The following is a 22,356-nucleotide window of genomic DNA, read 5'->3' as shown; positions in this document are numbered from 1 at the left end:
AAATATGTGATTTGATTTGATGAGAAAATATCCCTAAATATTTGTATAACTTTAATTTAAAGGTCTCCTATCATACAAAAGTCACTTTGTGATGTCTTCTCTACATCACCATGTGTCCCCGGTGTGTCGGGGAACTCACGCAGCGTCAGAAAATAAAACCCTCTCTCTTTTGCTCCGTACCCACATCTCTAAAAACGGGGAACAACGGAGCTGATCCAGATTTGCGTCCGATATGACGTAATATCTGAAATGTGGACCCACGGCCCAATCAGAAACGTTGCTATCAGAAACAATGCCCGACTGTTTTGGACGTAATATGGTCGGTGTTTACATTAGCATCGCTAACACTCAGAGCTAACCTGTACTGGAGAGCATGGCCCTTTCTCATTTCTCTAACTCCCCTCCTCGACTCCTATCCTCGATACTTAGTCCCGCCCACAGGAGATGCGAGTCGAGGAGCCGACGAGGGGAACCGAGGAGAGAGGAGGAGAGAGGAGAGGAGCCGAGGAGAGATGAGGGGAAGCAGCAGGCGGTTAGAGAAATGAGAACTCCTCTCCTCTGAGCGGTCATTTTAAAGAGACGTCCATTAATGATGAAAGGAGGCACAGCAGCCCTCTGTCTGATGGACAGATGTGTTCATGATGACTTCTATATTTACTTTGATTCATTACATTACATTACATTGCATTTAGCTGACGCTTTTATCCAAAGCGATTTACAATAAGTGCGTTCGACCAACAAAATACAAACTTGAAGAAAACAGAATCATAAAGTACATCAGGTTTCATAGAGCCAAACATTTCAAGTGCTACTCAACTGGCTTTAGATAAGCCAGTCCTTTATTAGTATATAAGTGCTTTGTTAATAGTTCTATCGCTCGAAGTGGAGTCGAAAGAGATGAGTTTTCAGTCTGCGCCGGAAGGTGTGCAAGCTATCTGCTGTCCTGATGTCAATGGATGCTCATTCCACCATTTTGGAGCCATCAGCAAACCCACGTGTTTTTGCTGATGGGAACTTGGGTCCCCTTCGCAGCGATGGTGCAGCGAGCCATTTGGTTGATGCAGAGCGGAGTGCACGTGCTGGGGTGTACGGTTTAACCATGTCCTGGATGTAGGAAGGGCCAGATCCATTCGCAGCATGGTAAGCAAGTACCATTGTCTTGAAGTGGATTCTAGCAGTTACCGGAAGCCAGTGGAGGGAGCGGAGGAGCGGAGTGGTGTGGGGACATTTAGGAAGGTTGAAGACCAGGCGAGCCGCTGGATTCTGGATGAGCTGCAGAGGTCGGATGGCACATGCAGGTAGACCAGCCAGGAGGGAGTTGCAGTAGTCTAGGCGTGAGATGACGAGAGCCTGGACCAGAACCTGAGTCGCTTTCTGGGTCAGCTGGGGACGTATCCTCCTGATGTTGTAAAGCGTGTATCTGCAGCAACGGGTTGTAGCAGCGATGTTTGCAGTGAAGGACAGGTTGTTATCTAGGGTCACACCCAGATTCCTTGCAGTCTGAGTCGGGGAAACAACAGAGGGGCCGATGTTGATTGTTAGGTCAAGAGTGGGACAATCTTTTCCCGGAAGGAAGAGCAGCTCAGTCTTGTCAAGGTTGAGCTTGAGGTGGTGAGCAGACATCCACTGAGAGATGTCAGCTAGACAAGCAGAGATGTGTGCGACGACCTGGGTCTCTGAGCGGGGAAAGGACAGAATTAATTGGGTGTCGTCAGCGTAGCAGTGGTAAGAAAAACCATGCGGGCTAATGACTGATCCGAGCGAGTTTGTGTACAAGGAGAAGAGGAGGGGACCAAGAACAGAGCCCTGAGGGACCCCTGTAGTTAATTGACAAGGGTCGGACTCCGACCCTCTCCAAGTCACCCTGTAGGTACGGTCTTTGAGGTATGAGGTGAGGAGGGAAAGTGCAGAGCCTGAAACTCCAAGTGCGAAGGAGGATCTGATGATTCACCGTGTCAAATGCAGCAGACAGGTCCAAAAGGATGATGACAGAAGAGAGGGAGGCTGCTTTAGCAGTGTGCAGTTCCTCAGTGACAGCAAGGAGGGCAGTTTCTGTGGAGTGACCTGCCTTGAAACCAGACTGGTGAAGGTTGTTCTGGATGGAGATAACAGGAGAGTTGTCTAAAGACAGCGCGTTCAAGTGTTTTAGACAGGAACGGGAGGAGAGAGACAGGCCTGTAGTTTATAACATCAGACGGGTTGAGAGTGGGTTTCTTTAGGAGAGGGTTTACTCTTGCCTCCTTGAGACTGTTTGGAAAGTGACCAGAAGTTAGAGAAGTGTTGATGAAATGGGTGAGAAACGGTAGAATATCAGGAGCGATAGTCTGAAGGAGGTTTGAAGGGATAGGGTCCAGAGGACAGGTGGTAGGGCGGGCAGAGGTAATGAGGGTAAGAACCTCACTTGGAGAGAGAGGGGAAAAGGAGGTTAGTGTGTTGGTGGAAGGAAGGTCTGGTGACCCAGCGGTGAGTAAAGGTGAGTCAGAAAAAGAAGAGCGAATATCATCAACCTTTTTTTCAAAGTGGGTAACAAAGTCGCTTGACAGAAGTGAGGAGGGGGGGAGGGGCTTTTGGAGGGGTCCAGGAGGGAGGAGGGGGAAGGGGCTTTGGGGGGGTCCAAGAGGGAGGAGAAGATGGAAAATAGTTTTTTGGGATTGGAATAGGAAGATTGGATCTTATCTTGAAAGAAAGTGCTTTTTGCCTGAGAGATCGAAGCAGAGAAAGAGGAGAGGAGAGCCTGATAGGTTAGGAGGTCGTCACGGTGTTTGGATTTCCACCGTTTCCGCTCTGCTGCCCTAAGGACGGTTCTCTTAGCACGCAGTGCGTCATTTAGCCAGGGAGCAGGAGGGGACTGACGAGCCTGCCGAGATGTGAGAGGACAGAGAGAGTCCAGAGAGGATGAGAGAGTAGAGAGGAGAGTTTCTGCAGCAGAGTTTGGAGGCAGGAGTTGGAACGAGTCAGAGGAAGGGAGGGCTGAGAGCACCGATGAGGCAAAGGTAGAGGGGGAGAGGGAACGAAGGTTACGGCGGACAGGTGCAGGATGGGAAGAGATTAGTTTGTTATGTTTGGAAAGGGGTAGAGAGAATGAAATGAAGAAGTGATCGGATGTGTGGAGCGGGTTTACAGAGAGGTTAGAAGTAGCGCAGTTCCTTGAGAATATGAGATCAAGGACATTGCCAGCTTTATGAGTCGGTGGGGATGGAGACAGTGAGAAAGCAAAGGCAGTTAACAGAGATGTTAGTTCGTCTATCTTCCCCGTCTGGAGGTTGAAGTCTCCTAGAAGTACAGCGGGAGGGCCAGTTTCAGGGATGTGTGAGAGGAGATTATCTAATTCCTCCAATAAGTCCCCCAAGGCGCCTGGTGGACGGTAGAGAACAACAATGGTTATGATTCATTCACAGTGCGGTATAATGAGACAATAACAGGCTACAGATGAGGACACACACACACGTATATATTTATATAAATATATACAATTTCAGAATCAAACAGAGCAATCTCATAATAACGTAACACTATCAGAGACTGGATATATCCCCCCCCCTCCCCCCGGTCGCTACAATGGGGAAAATAAATTACGGGCCAAAAGTTTTATTTACAAGTATTAAAAGTAAGCAGAGGACACCAAACCAACTGAGACCTGTCTGTCCGCATCTACGCACACACTGTACACACACACACCTACACACTGAACCACACACACCTACACCACACACACAATTCCTAAAACAGGTTACAGCCGTTGTGTATTTTATTTTGTGAAGCACTAAATGGTTTTAGAAAAATATGGACTCTTTGTTTGTAGATATCTACTAAACTACAGCAAATACAGAGAGTAATGTAGGCCTGTTATACTGAGTGATATATATTATACACACTGCTCTGCTTTCTGCACGGACCTCACAGCTGTTCTCACTGTAAACATCGCCGTCACGATGAGAGCAGTTAATAAAATAATATCCAGGGATGCATGCAGAGCTGTCATTGGCTGAGATCAGTCCGGCCGTACGTCACGACTCTTTGAAACATCTCTGTTCCCGGAAATGCATCCACGAAGTAGCCGTGGAGGAGCCATCAGTGTATCCTCGGTTAGAGCTCCTCCAGGGAGCCTCCTCGACGCTCGATCCTCGAAGTGCATTTAGAGAAATGAGATGTCCTTCAACATGGCGCGCTGAAATTCATTTCCGGGTCACTACCGGAGGACCGAGGAGTCGAGGAGGGGGATTTGATGAAATGAGAAAGGGCCCAAGACGGCCGTCACGTTGTAACATTTCACTTCTTTCTTTCACAATGAGGCGGAAAGTATTAAAAGAGGTGAAAATCACTCAAAGTCTGGGCACGTTGAGAGCTGCACACACAAGGGGAGTTAGTCGGTTCCGTGAGAGCCAGCATGCGGGACCGGGACTCTGGGATTTGTAGTCTTTCTAGTTTCGTATTTTTCATAGTCTTATATTTCAACAGTTTTACGACAAACTGTGACTTTTTTGACATGGAAATTATTTGTTAAGATTGACAAACATCATATGTGTAATTCGTGGCACAATTCAAACGGGATCGAAAGATACGTTTTCTCTCTCCACTGGGCGTGACTTCGCCTCTACCTGCCGGTAGAATCTCCCGCATAAACTCCGCCCCTCTTTTTTATCAATTCTTTATTTTAAAGCTTTATTCCCCAAATCAGCACTTTAGAAACAGGAAGTGAAATAGAGGCATGGCTAGAATGGGTGGTCCATTTGGTTTTTGGAGCAAAACACTTATGACCTATGCTATTGCCTGATAGCTGACCTTTAAATAACATCCAAGTTAATTATAATTGTTTAATCTCTTAATTTGTGATTTCTTTCTGATACATTTACAATTGTTACCTCAGAAAATTACATATCGTAAATTAATGTATTCATATCTCATAGAATATTACATTTATACTCTGTACATTTTTTATTTCAATTTTTTAAAATTCAACATGTAATCACTCCAAGACGAACAGGATGAACACATTTCCAGAACACCAGCTTTATTGTGACAGTTCAGGCAGACATCACAGCTTCCTCTGTGACTTCCTGTTTCCTCTCAGGTGAACAGTCACACCTGAACGCCTCCTCGTCTCCTGCGTCCTTCAAAACAATCAGAACAGAACCTGAACGCGTCCTAAAGCCTCTTCATCAAAGTGCCTTCCTCTCCAGTCTTATTTATATCTGTTAAGTCTTCAATAATTCATAAAATAAGCTTCACATCAAGAGCACGAAAGTAAAACCAAAAGCCAGAGATCATCTGTTCGGTCTCTCCTCGCCAAAAGACCCCTCCCTAAATGAGAGATTTATAAATGAAGATCTGGGCTGAACATCCACTAAAGCATTAAATTACAGCAGCGTCCCGACTCCTCGCTCTCCTGGAAATAATACTGAAATATAACATTTCAATATGCAATAAGGACATATATTGAAATATACAACCTCTTTCATATATTTCGATACATGGGAAACAGAGTAACACAGAAAGCGCAGTGTTGATGTGAAACTATAAAACGACCTGTGAGGAGAACGTGTTGAAAGGAAGCTTTCATCTTTTAGGGATCTGTGTTCCAAGAATCACAAACGTTTGTTGGACTCACAGATTATCCCATTGGACCAGGAGATGCTGCCTTCAGGGACCAGGAGATGCTGCCTTCAGGGACCAGGAGGTGCTGCCTTCAGGGACCAGGAGATGCTGCCTTCAGGGACCAACCCAGAAACACTACATCCTCTCTGTTGAAGAATTCAAGCTTCCTTTTAACATTCCTAAAAGTTAAATCTAAAGTGATTGAGCCGCCACCTGAGTCCGGGCTTTGTCTCCAGAAGATAAAAAAACATTACAGTTTGTTTTCACGTCGTCTTGCGTTCACACACACATCGCACAGGAAGCTACGACCGGCAGCAGTACCGTTTAAATAGCCGATATAAACACACTGATATAAACACACCCGAAAGCAAATCTCTAAAATGATAATGATCTTTGGGGAGAGAGAGGGGAGAGAGAGAGGGGAGAGAGAGGGGAGAGACCCCCACCCCCCCTCCACTGTTTCTGGGTGGAGTGTTTTTGAGGAATTGGAGAGCGTCCAACAAAGTTTGTCTTTTTGAATAGCCAGACAGTGGACAGGACACTGCAACCTCTCCCAGAGTTCAGCAGGGGATCTGGTGTGGGGGGGGGAGGGGCTTGGTCCATGTTGAGTACCCCCCCCCCCCTCCAAGGAGGCAGCTTCCAGCTCACAAGGTGGACTCTTTCGGGCGTTGTCCGTTACACGTCTTCTTCACTTTGGAGATTCCCTCCAGAGCTCCGGACTCAGTCACTCTGCACCAGAGACAAAGAAGGACGTCAATTACAGCCAATCAAAACACAGCGGCTACTGCCTTCAGTTCACCTGTTCAAAGAGGACATGTAGAATAGAAAGGACATTGGTCATGTCAAATGAAAAGAGCCACCATTAGCCAATAGCAGTTAACAGGTCAATCAGTCAATGTCAGTTGAGTGGGTAGACTTGTATCGATGACTGGGCATTGGGTGGACATCGATGGTTAACACATTCACAACACATTAAATCACGGTGAGCTCACACTTCGTCCATCTCCACGTCCTCCTCGTCCAGGGGCAGCTGCAGGTACGGGTTGTTGGACGCTGGTCTGAACTTATAGCCCGTCAACACGAAGAAGATCAGAGTGGAGACCTCCACCAGGAACTGCAGAGACACAGGGGACAGGAAGTAGGAACATTATGAAGAGCCATGAGAGATAACTGACAGGAAGTAGGAACATTATGAAGAGCCATGAGAGTTAACTGACAGGAAGTAGGAACATTAGGAAGAGCCATGAGAGTTAACTGACAGGAAGTAGGAACATTAGGAAGAGCCATGAGAGTTTACTGACAGGAAGTAGGAACATTATGAAGAGCCATGAGGGTTAACTGACAGGAAGTAGGAACATTATGAAGAGCCATGAGAGTTAACTGACAGGAAGTAGGAACATTAGGAAGAGCCATGAGAGTTAACTGACAGGAAGTAGGAACATTAGGAAGAGCCATGAGAGATAACTGACAGGAAGTAGGAACATTAGGAAGAGCCATGAGAGATAACTGACAGGAAGTAGGAACATTAGGAAGAGCCATGAGAGTTAACTGACAGGAAGTAGGAACATTATGAAGAGCCATGAGGGTTAACTGACAGGAAGTAGGAACATTATGAAGAGCCATGAGAGTTAACTGACAGGAAGTAGGAACATTATGAAGAGCCATGAGAGATAACTGACAGGAAGTAGGAACATTATGAAGAGCTATGAGAGTTAACTGACAGGAAGTAGGAACATTATGAAGAGCCATGAGAGATAACTGACAGGAAGTAGGAACATTAGGAAGAGCCATGAGAGATAACTGACAGGAAGTAGGAACATTATGAAGAGCCATGAGAGATAACTGACAGGAAGTAGGAACATTAGGAAGAGCCATGAGAGTTAACTGACAGAAAGTAGGAACATTAGGAAGAGCCATGAGAGTTAACTGACAGGAAGTAGGAACATTAGGAAGAGCCATGAGAGTTAACTGACAGGAAGTAGGAACATTATGAAGAGCCATGAGAGATAACTGACAGGAAGTAGGAACATTATGAAGAGCCATGAGAGATAACTGACAGGAAGTAGGAACATTATGAAGAGCCATGAGAGTTAACTGACAGGAAGTAGGAACATTAGGAAGAGCCATGAGAGATAACTGACAGGAAGTAGGAACATTATGAAGAGCCATGAGAGATAACTGACAGGAAGTAGGAACATTAGGAAGAGCCATGAGGGTTAACTGACAGGAAGTAGGAACATTAGGAAGAGCCATGAGAGTTAACTGACAGGAAGTAGGAACATTATGAAGAGCCATGAGAGTTAACTGACAGGAAGTAGGAACATTATGAAGAGCCATGAGAGATAACTGACAGGAAGTAGGAACATTATGAAGAGCCATGAGAGATAACTGACAGGAAGTAGGAACATTATGAAGAGCCATGAGAGTTAACTGACAGGAAGTAGGAACATTATGAAGAGCCATGAGAGATAACTGACAGGAAGTAGGAACATTATGAAGAGCCATGAGAGATAACTGACAGGAAGTAGGAACATTATGAAGAGCCATGAGAGATAACTGACAGGAAGTAGGAACATTATGAAGAGCCATGAGAGATAACTGACAGGAAGTAGGAACATTATGAAGAGCCATGAGGGTTAACTGACAGGAAGTAGGAACATTATGAAGAGCCATGAGAGATAACTGACAGGAAGTAGGAACATTATGAAGAGCCATGAGAGTTAACTGACAGGAAGTAGGAACATTATGAAGAGCCATGAGAGTTAACTGACAGGAAATAGGAACATTATGAAGAGCCATGAGAGATAACTGACAGGAAGTAGGAACATTATGAAGAGCCATGAGAGTTAACTGACAGGAAGTAGGAACATTAGGAAGAGCCATGAGAGATAACTGACAGGAAGTAGGAACATTAGGAAGAGCCATGAGAGTTAACTGACAGGAAGTAGGAACATTAGGAAGAGCCATGAGAGTTAACTGACAGGAAGTAGGAACATTATGAAGAGCCATGAGAGATAACTGACAGGAAGTAAGAACATTAGGAAGAGCCATGAGAGATAACTGACAGGAAGTAGGAACATTAGGAAGAGCCATGAGAGATAACTGACAGGAAGTAGGAACATTAGGAAGAGCCATGAGGGTTAACTGACAGGAAGTAGGAACATTATGAAGAGCCATGAGAGATAACTGACAGGAAGTAGGAACATTATGAAGAGCCATGAGAGATAACTGACAGGAAGTAGGAACATTATGAAGAGCCATGAGAGATAAGTGACAGGAAGTAGGAACATTAGGAAGAGCCATGAGAGATAACTGACAGGAAGTAGGAACATTATGAAGAGCCATGAGAGATAACTGACAGGAAGTAGGAACATTATGAAGAGCCATGAGAGTTAACTGACAGGAAGTAGGAACATTATGAAGAGCCATGAGAGATAACTGACAGGAAGTAGGAACATTATGAAGAGCCATGAGAGATAACTGACAGGAAGTAGGAACATTATGAAGAGCCATGAGAGATAACTGACAGGAAGTAGGAACATTAGGAAGAGCTATGAGAGATAACTGACAGGAAGTAGGAACATTATGAAGAGCCATGAGAGATAACTGACAGGAAGTAGGAACATTATGAAGAGCCATGAGAGATAACTGACAGGAAGTAGGAACATTATGAAGAGCCATGAGAGTTAACTGACAGGAAGTAGGAACATTATGAAGAGCCATGAGAGATAACTGACAGGAAGTAGGAACATTATGAAGAGCCATGAGAGTTAACTGACAGGAAGTAGGAACATTAGGAAGAGCCATGAGAGATAACTGACAGGAAGTAGGAACATTATGAAGAGCCATGAGAGTTAACTGACAGGAAGTAGGAACATTATGAAGAGCCATGAGAGTTAACTGACAGGAAGTAGGAACATTAGGAAGAGCCATGAGAGATAACTGACAGGAAGTAGGAACATTAGGAAGAGCCATGAGAGTTAACTGACAGGAAGTAGGAACATTAGGAAGAGCCATGAGAGATAACTGACAGGAAGTAGGAAACATTATGAAGAGCCATGAGAGTTAACTGACAGGAAGTAGGAACATTATGAAGAGCCATGAGAGATAACTGACAGGAAGTAGGAACATTAGGAAGAGCCATGAGAGTTAACTGACAGGAAGTAGGAACATTAGGAAGAGCCATGAGAGATAACTGACAGGAAGTAGGAACATTAGGAAGAGCCATGAGAGATAACTGACAGGAAGTAGGAACATTATGAAGAGCCATGAGAGTTAACTGACAGGAAGTAGGAACATTATGAAGAGCCATGAGAGTTAACTGACAGGAAGTAGGAACATTAGGAAGAGCCATGAGAGATAACTGACAGGAAGTAGGAACATTAGGAAGAGCCATGAGAGTTAACTGACAGGAAGTAGGAACATTAGGAAGAGCCATGAGAGATAACTGACAGGAAGTAGGAACATTATGAAGAGCCATGAGAGTTAACTGACAGGAAGTAGGAACATTATGAAGAGCCATGAGAGATAACTGACAGGAAGTAGGAACATTATGGAAGAGCCATGAGAGTTAACTGACAGGAAGTAGGAAGTAGGATACATTAGGAAGAGCCATGAGAGATAACTGACAGGAAGTAGGAACATTAGGAAGAGCCATGAGAGTTAACTCTGACAGGAAGTAGGAACATTAGGAAGAAGCCATGAGAGATAACTGACAGGAAGTAGGAACATTATGAAGAGCCATGAGAGTTAACTGACAGGAAGTAGGAACATTATGAAGAGCCATGAGAGTTAACTGACAGGAAGTAGGAACATTAGGAAGAGCCATGAGAGATAACTGACAGGAAGTAGGAACATTAGGAAGAGCCATGAGAGTTAACTGACAGGAAGTAGGAACATTAGGAAGAGCCATGAGAGATAACTGACAGGAAGTAGGAACATTATGAAGAGCCATGAGAGTTAACTGACAGGAAGTAGGAACATTATGAAGAGCCATGAGAGATAACTGACAGGAAGTAGGAAACATTATGAAGAGCCATGAGAGTTAACTGACAGGAAGTAGGAACATTAGGAAGAGCCATGAGAGATAACTGACAGGAAGTAGGAACATTATGAAGAGCCATGAGAGATAACTGACAGGAAGTAGGAACATTATGAAGAGCCATGAGAGATAACTGACAGGAAGTAGGAACATTAGGAAGAGCCATGAGGGTTAACTGACAGGAAGTAGGAACATTATGAAGAGCCATGAGAGATAACTGACAGGAAGTAGGAACATATGAAGAGCCATGAGAGATAAGGACAGGGAAGTAGGAACATTAGGAAGAGCCATGGAGATAACTGACAGGAAGTAGGAACATTATGAAGAGCCATGAGAGATAACTGACAGGAAGTAGGAACATTATGAAGAGCCATGAGAGTTAACTGACAGGAAGTAGGAACATTAGGAAGAGCCATGAGAGTTAACTGACAGGAAGTAGGAACATTAGGAAGAGCCATGAGAGTTAACTGACAGGAAGTAGGAACATTATGAAGAGCCATGAGAGTTAACTGACAGGAAGTAGGAACATTATGAAGAGCCATGAGAGATAACTGACAGGAAGTAGGAACATTATGAAGAGCCATGAGGGTTAACTGACAGGAAGTAGGAACATTATGAAGAGCCATGAGGGTTAACTGACAGGAAGTAGGAACATTATGAAGAGCCATGAGAGTTAACTGACAGGAAGTAGGAACATTATGAAGAGCCATGAGAGATAACTGACAGGAAGTAGGAACATTATGAAGAGCCATGAGAGATAACTGACAGGAAGTAGGAACATTAGGAAGAGCCATGAGAGATAACTGACAGGAAGTAGGAACATTAGGAAGAGCCATGAGAGTTAACTGACAGGAAGTAGGAACATTATGAAGAGCCATGAGATATAACTGACAGGAAGTAGGAACATTATGAAGAGCCATGAGAGATAACTGACAGGAAGTAGGAACATTAGGAAGAGCCATGAGAGTTAACTGACAGGAAGTAGGAACATTATGAAGAGCCATGAGAGTTAACTGACAGGAAGTAGGAACATTATGAAGAGCCATGAGAGATAACTGACAGGAAGTAGGAACATTAGGAAGAGCCATGAGAGTTAACTGACAGGAAGTAGGAACATTAGGAAGAGCCATGAGAGTTAACTGACAGGAAGTAGGAACATTAGGAAGAGCCATGAGAGTTAACTGACAGGAAGTAGGAACATTATGAAGAGCCATGAGAGATAACTGACAGGAAGTAGGAACATTATGAAGAGCCATGAGAGATAACTGACAGGAAGTAGGAACATTATGAAGAGCTATGAGAGATAACTGACAGGAAGTAGGAACATTAGGAAGAGCCATGAGAGTTAACTGACAGGAAGTAGGAACATTATGAAGAGCCATGAGAGTTAACTGACAGGAAGTAGGAACATTATGAAGAGCCATGAGAGATAACTGACAGGAAGTAGGAACATTAGGAAGAGCCATGAGAGATAACTGACAGGAAGTAGGAACATTATGAAGAGCCATGAGAGATAACTGACAGGAAGTAGGAACATTAGGAAGAGCCATGAGGGTTAACTGACAGGAAGTAGGAACATTATGAAGAGCCATGAGAGATAACTGACAGGAAGTAGGAACATTATGAAGAGCCATGAGAGTTAACTGACAGGAAGTAGGAACATTATGAAGAGCCATGAGAGATAACTGACAGGAAGTAAGAACATTATGAAGAGCCATGAGAGATAACTGACAGGAAGTAGGAACATTATGAAGAGCCATGAGAGATAACTGACAGGAAGTAGGAACATTAGGAAGAGCTATGAGAGATAACTGACAGGAAGTAGGAACATTATGAAGAGCCATGAGAGTTAACTGACAGGAAGTAGGAACATTAGGAAGAGCCATGAGAGATAACTGACAGGAAGTAGGAACATTATGAAGAGCCATGAGAGTTAACTGACAGGAAGTAGGAACATTATGAAGAGCCATGAGAGATAACTGACAGGAAGTAGGAACATTAGGAAGAGCCATGAGAGATAACTGACAGGAAGTAGGAACATTATGAAGAGCCATGAGAGATAACTGACAGGAAGTAGGAACATTAGGAAGAGCCATGAGAGTTAACTGACAGGAAGTAGGAACATTATGAAGGGCCATGAGAGTTAACTGACAGGAAGTAGGAACATTAGGAAGAGCCATGAGAGATAACTGACAGGAAGTAGGAACATTATGAAGAGCCATGAGAGATAACTGACAGGAAGTAGGAACATTATGAAGAGCCATGAGAGATAACTGACAGGAAGTAGGAACATTATGAAGAGCCATGAGAGATAATTGATAGGAAGTAGGAACATTATGAAGAGCCATGAGAGATAACTGACAGGAAGTAGGAACATTATGAAGAGCCATGAGAGATAACTGACAGGAAGTAGGAACATTAGGAAGAGCCATGAGAGATAACTGACAGGAAGTAGGAACATTAGGAAGAGCCATGAGAGTTAACTGACAGGAAGTAGGAACATTAGGAAGAGCCATGAGAGTTAACTGACAGGAAGTAGGAACATTAGGAAGAGCCATGAGAGTTAAACTGACAGGAAGTAGGAACATTATGAAGAGCCATGAGAGATAACTGACAGGAAGTAGGAACATTAGGAAGAGCCATGAGAGATAACCTGACAGGAAGTAGGAACATTATGAAGAGCCATGAGAGATAACTGACAGGAAGTAGGAACATTATGAAAAGCCATGAGAGATAACTGACAGGAAGTAGGAACATTAGGAAGAGCCATGAGAGATAACTGACAGGAAGTAGGAACATTAGGAAGAGCCATGAGAGATAACTGACAGGAAGTAGGAACATTATGAAGAGCCATGAGAGTTAACTGACAGGAAGTAGGAACATTATGAAGAGCCATGAGAGATAACTGACAGGAAGTAGGAACATTAGGAAGAGCCATGAGAGATAACTGACAGGAAGTAGGAACATTATGAAGAGCCATGAGAGATAACTGACAGGAAGTAGGAACATTAGGAAGAGCCATGAGAGTTAACTGACAGGAAGTAGGAACATTATGAAGGGCCATGAGAGTTAACTGACAGGAAGTAGGAACATTAGGAAGAGCCATGAGAGATAACTGACAGGAAGTAGGAACATTATGAAGAGCCATGAGAGATAACTGACAGGAAGTAGGAACATTATGAAGAGCCATGAGAGATAACTGACAGGAAGTAGGAACATTATGAAGAGCCATGAGAGATAATTGATAGGAAGTAGGAACATTATGAAGAGCCATGAGAGATAACTGACAGGAAGTAGGAACATTATGAAGAGCCATGAGAGATAACTGACAGGAAGTAGGAACATTAGGAAGAGCCATGAGAGATAACTGACAGGAAGTAGGAACATTAGGAAGAGCCATGAGAGTTAACTGACAGGAAGTAGGAACATTAGGAAGAGCCATGAGAGTTAACTGACAGGAAGTAGGAACATTAGGAAGAGCCATGAGAGTTAACTGACAGGAAGTAGGAACATTATGAAGAGCCATGAGAGATAACTGACAGGAAGTAGGAACATTAGGAAGAGCCATGAGAGATAACTGACAGGAAGTAGGAACATTATGAAGAGCCATGAGAGATAACTGACAGGAAGTAGGAACATTATGAAAAGCCATGAGAGATAACTGACAAGAAGTAGGAACATTAGGAAGAGCCATGAGAGATAACTGACAGGAAGTAGGAACATTATGAAGAGCCATGAGAGTTAACTGACAGGAAGTAGGAACATTATGAAGAGCCATGAGAGTTAACTGACAGGAAGTAGGAACATTAGGAAGAGCCATGAGAGATAACTGACAGGAAGTAGGAACATTATGAAGAGCCATGAGAGTTAACTGACAGGAAGTAGGAACATTATGAAGAGCCATGAGAGATAACTGACAGGAAGTAGGAACATTAGGAAGAGCCATGAGAGATAACTGACAGGAAGTAGGAAACATTATGAAGAGCCATGAGAGATAACTGACAGGAAGTAGGAACATTAGGAAGAGCCATGAGAGTTAACTGACAGGAAGTAGGAACATTATGAAGAGCCATGAGAGATAACTGACAGGAAGTAGGAACATTATGAAGAGCCATGAGAGTTAACTGACAGGAAGTAGGAACATTAGGAAGAGCCATGAGAGTTAACTGACAGGAAGTAGGAACATTATGAAGAGCCATGAGAGATAACTGACAGGAAGTAGGAACATTAGGAAGAGCCATGAGAGATAACTGACAGGAAGTAGGAACATTATGAAGAGCCATGAGAGATAACTGACAGGAAGTAGGAACATTATTAAAGTCTGGATGTTCAATACAAATATAGAATAAAAGATATTTAAGAATGTGGTATCTATGTTGCCCAAATCTACATGTGTAGGCATGAACATAACGTGTGTTGTTGTTGTCGTCTCACCTCGTAGCACCACTGCCACTGGAACGGCATGGTGACCTTCAGCAGGATGGCAATAATCCTCGTGAAGTAGATGTAACACACAATCTGAAAATCACAGGGACAATATTAAAAGATAAACCAAATGAATGCAGACTGAGTACTCCACTTTCCAGGATAATCTGTAGACTACAACTCCCATGATGCAACAGAGCTTCCCCACCGCCAAACGAAAAGGTTTTACTGCTGTTTTCATTGTGTACATAGGAGAATGCTGCTTAGCCGCTCTTACCATCACATAATAATGCCTGAACAGTTTGAGCTTCTCCAGATTCATGGCCGCTGAAAGAGATGAAACCAGAGTTAATCAAAATGACTGGGTTTAGTGAACGCTGCAGGCTGGATCTGATCAGGACTCACCTTTGCCGTCGGTGCTGGACGCCTCCTGCAGGTGACGGATGGACCTGAGAACACAACAACAATTTAGAAACTCACCTGCACACACACAGCGAATGTACTGTTAGGGTTAACATGCATGGCCCCTGTATCGAGTCGAGAATCAAATGAGTGTCGTGGTTTGAATGCACTGTTTAGAATCGTCTGTTTCTGTTCAACGGTCGTTTAAACAAAGACAGAAACACTGACCAGACGACGGGGAACAGGATGGCTCCGCAGCAGATGAGGTCCACCAGGAACAGGATCTCCTTCCAGAGGTAGTACTCGATGGAGCCCTCCTCCGTCGACTCGATGATGATGTACGCCACGTTGGCCAGGACCTGCAGACACACATTATGGGTGTAAAACAACTACACACACACACAACTGCTGTTTCCATTGCACACACACACTTACAGGTTCCCTCACACACACACTTACAGGTTCCCCACACACAGGTTCCCACCCCCACACACACACTTACAGGTTCCCCCCCACACACACACAGGTTCCTCACACACAGGTTCCCACCCCACACACACACTTACAGGTTCCCCCCCACACACACACAGGTTCCCCACACACAGGTTCCCACCCCCCCACACACACACTTACAGGTTCCCCCCCACACACACTTACAGGTTCCCTCACACACACACTTACAGGTTCCCCACACACAGGTTCCCACCCCCACACACACTTACAGGTTCACCCCCACACACACAGGTTCCCACCCCCACACACACTTACAGGTTCCCTCACACACACACTTACAGGTTCCCCACACACAGGTTCCCACCCCCACACACACTTACAGGTTCACCCCCACACACACAGGTTCCCACCCCCACACACACTTACAGGTTCCCCACACACAGGTTCCCACCCCCACACACACTTACAGGTTCTCTCACACACACACACTTACAGGTTCCCCACACACAGGTTCCCACCCCCACACACACTTACAGGTTCTCTCACACACACACACTTACAGGTTCCCCCACACACAGGTTCCCACCCCCCCACACACTTACAGGTTCCCCCCCCACACACACAGGTTCCCCACACACAGGTTCTCACCCCCCCACACACACTTACAGGTTCCCCCCCACACACGCTTACAGGTTCCCACACACACTTACAGGTTCCTCCCCACACACAGGCTTACAGGTTCCCCCACACACACACTTACAGGTTCCCCCCCACACACGCTTACAGGTTCCCACACTTACAGGTTCCCCCACACACACACACACACACACACACACACACACACACACACACACACACACACACACACACACACACACACACACACACACACACACACACACACACACACACACACACACACACACACACACACACCACACACACACACGCACACACACACACACACACACACACACACACACACACACACCACACACACACACACACACACACACACACACACACACACACACACACACACACCACACACACACACACACACACACACACACACCCTTTTTTTTATCAAATGGCCGATACGACTTTGGCTCTGATGCGGCCGCTTCTCTGGCTGCAGTCAGCACTGTTCACGAGCAATGTCCCGCCCACAGCGCTATCTGATTGACACTTCAGTAATAGCCTATCAACACTGAAGATTTTCCGGGCTGCAGCCAGAGAGGCGGGACCTTCTCAGATTACAGGCAGGTGTGAAGAACGCAGACACAGACAGAGGCAAGCAGCAGCGGTGTTTCCAAGGTAAATCAGTTGAAAGCCGAAGTTCAATAAACATCCCAATCCCCTATGCTGGAGTTGCAAAAACACCACGATCTTATGATCCAATTCTATCAGTTTCCCAGTTACACAGGGACCGGGCGGGTAGCGGCTCGCAGCGGAGAAACTGGGACGCGCTGGGACGGCTGCTAGTGGAGCCTCGCAGCAACTCTGCTTTCTGCACCACAATCTGGTGCTGCTGAACTGGGACTACTAAATGAGTGAGACTCAAATATCAGAAGTTCAGAACAAGTTTTATTTTTACTTCACTCAGGGTCACGGAGAGGAAACCAGTTTGAAGATGTTGAAAAGTTCATTAAACATCATTTCAAAGAAGTTCTGTTCATTTTGACACCAAGATTTTCTGATTTTACTGCAAATGTAACTACTGTTTCCTGAATGTTTGTGTTATGTATGTTTTACTTCTGTTTGTACTTCTTGCAACCCCCTCACACTCTCACCTGCAGAGGGATGACTATCATGAAGATCTTCTTCTCCTTGTCGGACAGGATGTATTTAACGAAGGCCCAGCCAGTGCCAATCAGAGCCAGGGTGATGAAGAGGAGCGCCCCTTTCAGCCTGAAACATTACATTTAGATCATCTTACTGTGTATAATCCCTGGAATCATGAATGTGTTCTGGAAGCATCATGTGTGTTGTATTCTGATAAACATTTAGAAAGGAAAACTAATACATCAGGTAAAAGAAATAGACATTGTATTAACTAAGAAACGGTACTTACAGGTGAGTGATGTAATACATGACGGCCCAGCCTTCAATGGGATGGCCCTCAGTGTTGATGAAGTGAAAGTTAATCTGAGGGACAGAGAGATTCATCACATTACAAGATGCATTGATATAATACAAGCAGATAATACATGACAATATGTGCTTACACTGTGGAACACCAGGGAGATGGCCTTGGTGAATGCCAGCGCTGCCATCAGCCAGTGGATCTTAAACACACTGTACCTGGAAACAATAAAAAGGCACAACGGTTTTCACAGCTGAAGCTGTGCTAATAAAAAGCCTGATTGGTCCTCCTAAATAAGGAGTCAGTGTGTACCTGTGCTTCATCAGCGTGTACACCCAGACCATGGCGGCGGTGAAGAAGACTCCGGCCATCCCGATGTAGAGGCGAGAGAGAGGGATCTCTGCTGCGGAAAGGTAGCCTCCGGGGTTCTTCTCCGTCACCTCCACCTGCACAGCACACACTCACCTTACTATATGCTGACATTTCAATACACTAAAGAGCTGGGAACCAAAGCAGTGGAGCTATAGTATAGTAGCTCAAGGAAGTCTGAGGAAGCAGCAGAACTACAGTCGTCTGGTGTCAGTAAAGCAGAACATGGGAGGAGATCAATTCAATGATTGCTACAGTTCTGAAGTCAAATGGACCACCGATGCATGCACAGTGTACAGCAACATTACAATGCAGTATTAACTATTTCCTAAAACTGGACTATTTAAAGAGCTGATGAGGTCGGCTTGTGATGAAGGCAGATTTCCCAGCAGGAATACAAGTAGCTTAATGGGAGAATACTCAAATAACTAGTACCTCTAATTCTTCACCTATAGTAGGGCTGCTCAATGAATCCTATTTTAAATCGCAATTATGGTTGTGGCTTGCAACGATTACGAAAACAACGTAATCGAAATAAAACCTTCTTTTTTTTTTATTATTTAAATTATTTTGTTATTGGGTTTTCAGTTGAATTATACTTAAAGTTCAGGGTAATCAACTGTTTAAAAACATGCTGTTCACTTTTTTTCTTTTCAATAAATTGATGTTTTCAAAGTGTGATATCAATTATTGACCCAAATAATCCAGATTATGATTGTTGCCATAACCGAGCAGCCGTAACCTATAGTGTGTTCTCTTACCTTAAGGCTCAAATAAAATGTCTACCCTGAATGTGTTCTTATTTGTTATTTACATCACATGTCACTTGTCATCTGTTCAACATCGCCTTCCAACAATAACTCACTCCAGTTACACTTCCATTTCTGCCCCCTGTTTTATGTCTTGTCCTTGTATGTTTCTTTGTAAAGTGACCTTGAGGTTATGAAAGGCGCTATATAAATTCAAGTTATTATTATTATCATCCAAAGCGACTCACACACATTCAGTACTGAGGGCAATCCCCACAGGAGCACTTTGGGGTGAAGAGTCTCAGGGACACAACGACATGCTGACTGCAGTGGGACTCGAACCTGGTACCCCGTGATTCGAAGTCCAGCTCTCTATCCACTGAGCCACAGCCGCCCCAACGTGAGCTTGTCTCTACATTTAACCATTTCCCCGCCGTGGTAATAATCACACATTTGGGATTCTGATTAAGGACAGTACTTAAGTGTACTGTTCAACACAGGCATGCACATGCTAAGGAACATGCTAAGGAACATGCTAAGGGACACGCTAAGGGACACGTTAAGGGACACGTTAAGGGACACGCTAAGGGACACGCTAAGGGACACGCTAAGGAACACGCTATGGAACACGCTATGGAACACGCTAAGGGACACGCTAAGGAACACGCTAAGGGACACGCTAAGGGACACGCTAAGGGACACGCTAAGGGACACGCTAAGGAACACGCTATGGAACACGCTAAGGAACACGCTAAGGAACACGCTAAGGAACACGCTAAGGAACACGCTATGGAACACGCTAAGGGACACGCTAAGGAACACGCTATGGAACACGCTAAGGGACACGCTAAGGGACACGCTAAGGAACACGCTAAGGAACACGCTAAGGAACACGCTATGGAACACGCTAAGGGACACGCTAAGGGACACGCTAAGGAACACGCTAAGGGACACGCTAAGGAACACGCTAAGGGACACGCTAAGGAACACGCTATGGAACACGCTAAGGGACACGCTATGGAACACGCTAAGGGACACGCTAAGGGACACGCTATGGAACACGCTAAGGGACACGCTAAGGGACACGCTAAGGGACACGCTAAGGAACACGCTAAGGGACACGCTAAGGAACACGCTAAGGGACACGCTAAGGAACACGCTAAGGAACACGCTAAGGAACACGCTAAGGAACACGCTAAGGAACACGCTAAGGAACACGCTAAGGAACACGCTAAGGACACGCTAGGGACACGCTAAGGGACACGCTAAGGAACACGCTAAGGGACACGCTAAGGAACACGCTAAGGAACACGCTATGGAACACGCTATGGAACACGCTAAGGAACACGCTAAGGAACACGCTATGGGACACGCTAAGGGACACGCTAAGGGACACGCTAAGGAACACGCTAAGGGACACGCTAAGGAACACGCTAAGGGACACGCTAAGGAACACGCTATGGAACACGCTAAGGGACACGCTATGGAACACGCTAAGGGACACGCTAAGGGACACGCTATGGAACACGCTAAGGGACACGCTAAGGGACACGCTAAGGAACACGCTAAGGAACACGCTAAGGGACACGCTAAGGAACACGCTAAGGGACACGCTAAGGAACACGCTAAGGGACACGCTAAGGAACACGCTAAGGAACACGCTAAGGAACACGCTAAGGAACACGCTAAGGAACACGCTAAGGGACACGCTAAGGGACACGCTAAGGGACACGCTAAGGGACACGCTAAGGGACACGCTAAGGAACACGCTAAGGAACACGCTAAGGAACACGCTAAGGAACACGCTAAGGAACACGCTAAGGAACACGCTAAGGGACACGCTAAGGAACACGCTAAGGAACACGCTAAGGAACACGCTATGGAACACGCTAAGGGACACGCTAAGGAACATGCTAAGGAACACGCTAAGGGACACGCTAAGGGACATGCTAAGAAACACGCTAACTCACAGAGAAGTAGTAGGGCAGTTTTTTGACGGGCCCCTTGTTGCGGCAGTAGTGGAACTTCAGGGTGTAGGGCCCCTCGGCCAGCAGGCTGAACACGATGTGGAACTGAGGAGAGACGAGGAAGAGTTTCACGCAACAGGAAACAAAATCAAACATTTCCAATTCTCAGAGAAGAGGGGGGGGGGGGGAGGGGCGTACGCTGAAGCTGTAGGAGCCGTTCACTTTGTCCAGAGCGAGCGTCATCGGATTCATTTGGTCCAGCTGAAAGCACAAATCAGAAGCCGTTAGAAACTGAGAGTGCGTTCACTGCAACCACACAGGACGTGACCACAAACGCTGTCCCATGTTTTAAATGGAACAGACACACAAACACCCGTTACCTGGAAGCTTTGTTCCCCTCCTCCTTCTCCTTCTCTCTGAACTTCTTGATCTAAAGGAGCCGCAGGAGTAGCAGGAGCCGCAGGAGCAGCAGGAGCCTCAGGAGCAGCAGGAGCAGCAGGAGCCGCAGGAGCAGCAGGAGCCGCAGGAGCAGCAGGAGCAGCAGGAGCAGCAGGAGCCGCAGGAGCCGCAGGAGCCGCAGGAGCCGCAGGAGCCGCAGGAGCCGCAGGAGCCGCAGGAGCCGCAGGAGCCGCAGGAGCCGCATGAGCCGCCTCCCTCTTTTCCCTCACAGCTGCAGGAAACAAAGACTCCCTCATATTCACTGGGCTTCAAAAATCAGACCAGGAATTGATTTCAAATAAAAAAGGCACCAAAATAAAACGATAGTTAAGGCTGTAACTACGGTTCTATGAGTCCCGGATGAGGTGCTTAGCACTGGATATGTCCATTGTGCGAATGTGCAGCTCGAGTACCAAATAACAACAAAGTCACCTGTGACCCACGTGACACCGGCTATATCAGTGTCGTCAGAGGATCTGTTCCCAGAATCTTCTCGCGAGCACACAATAATTCTGAGTGACAGGAAACTCTGGCGGTCATCCGGGACTCATAGAACCGTAGTTACAGCCGTAACTATCGTTTTATGTCGTCCCTACTGACCGCCAGAGGCGGTGCTTTAGCACTGGATGACTTATACCAACCATGTCATGAAGAATCCAAGCCCTTTCTCACTGCTGGAAGCAGCGGAGCTTGGCAAAAGGACCACGCCCAAAGATGGGGAGTGGTTAACCCGATAAAACCTGGAGCTCCGACTGGCGTATACAGGCAGTAGCATCAATATACGCGCCCTTAGGGCACCCACAGGGCACAGCAACTTCGACGTGCCGTTCT

General features: G+C 45.5%; 1 protein-coding gene across 1 annotated transcript; it reads right to left on the bottom strand.

The window, feature by feature from the left end:
* Positions 1-4,914: 4,914 nt before the first annotated feature.
* Positions 4,915-21,802, bottom strand: LOC117548915 (protein GPR108). The gene is made up of 13 exons (XM_034220445.1): positions 21,468-21,802; positions 21,286-21,348; positions 21,091-21,192; positions 18,315-18,448; positions 18,145-18,220; positions 17,991-18,064; positions 17,710-17,827; positions 15,692-15,822; positions 15,467-15,510; positions 15,339-15,388; positions 15,071-15,154; positions 6,588-6,709; positions 4,915-6,324 (listed from the first exon to the last, which is right to left on the bottom strand). Exons 1-13 carry the CDS (start codon positions 21,780-21,782, stop codon positions 6,240-6,242), a joined length of 1,398 nt encoding a protein of 465 aa, XP_034076336.1. The 5' UTR covers positions 21,783-21,802; the 3' UTR covers positions 4,915-6,239.
* Positions 21,803-22,356: the final 554 nt, after the last annotated feature.

Source organism: Gymnodraco acuticeps, unplaced genomic scaffold (assembly GCF_902827175.1).
Source record: "Gymnodraco acuticeps unplaced genomic scaffold, fGymAcu1.1, whole genome shotgun sequence".
NCBI lineage: Eukaryota > Metazoa > Chordata > Actinopteri > Perciformes > Bathydraconidae > Gymnodraco > Gymnodraco acuticeps.
Note: the sequence above shows the minus strand (reverse complement) of the source record. Positions and strands in the feature narration are given on the sequence as shown.

What these genes read in the sequence shown, in the direction of transcription:
- LOC117548915 (XM_034220445.1), bottom strand. Translation starts at nt 21,782, where the DNA reads ATGAGGGAGTCTTTGTTTCCTGCAGCTGTGAGGGAAAAGAGGGAGGCG. An exon ending in TACACGCTGATGAAGCACAG is followed by an intron (nt 18,221 to 18,314) that starts GTACACACTGAC and finishes TATTGTTTCCAG; the next exon opens with GTACAGTGTGTTTAAGATCC. An exon ending in ATGTATTACATCACTCACCT is followed by an intron (nt 17,828 to 17,990) that starts GTAAGTACCGTT and finishes GTAATGTTTCAG; the next exon opens with GCTGAAAGGGGCGCTCCTCT.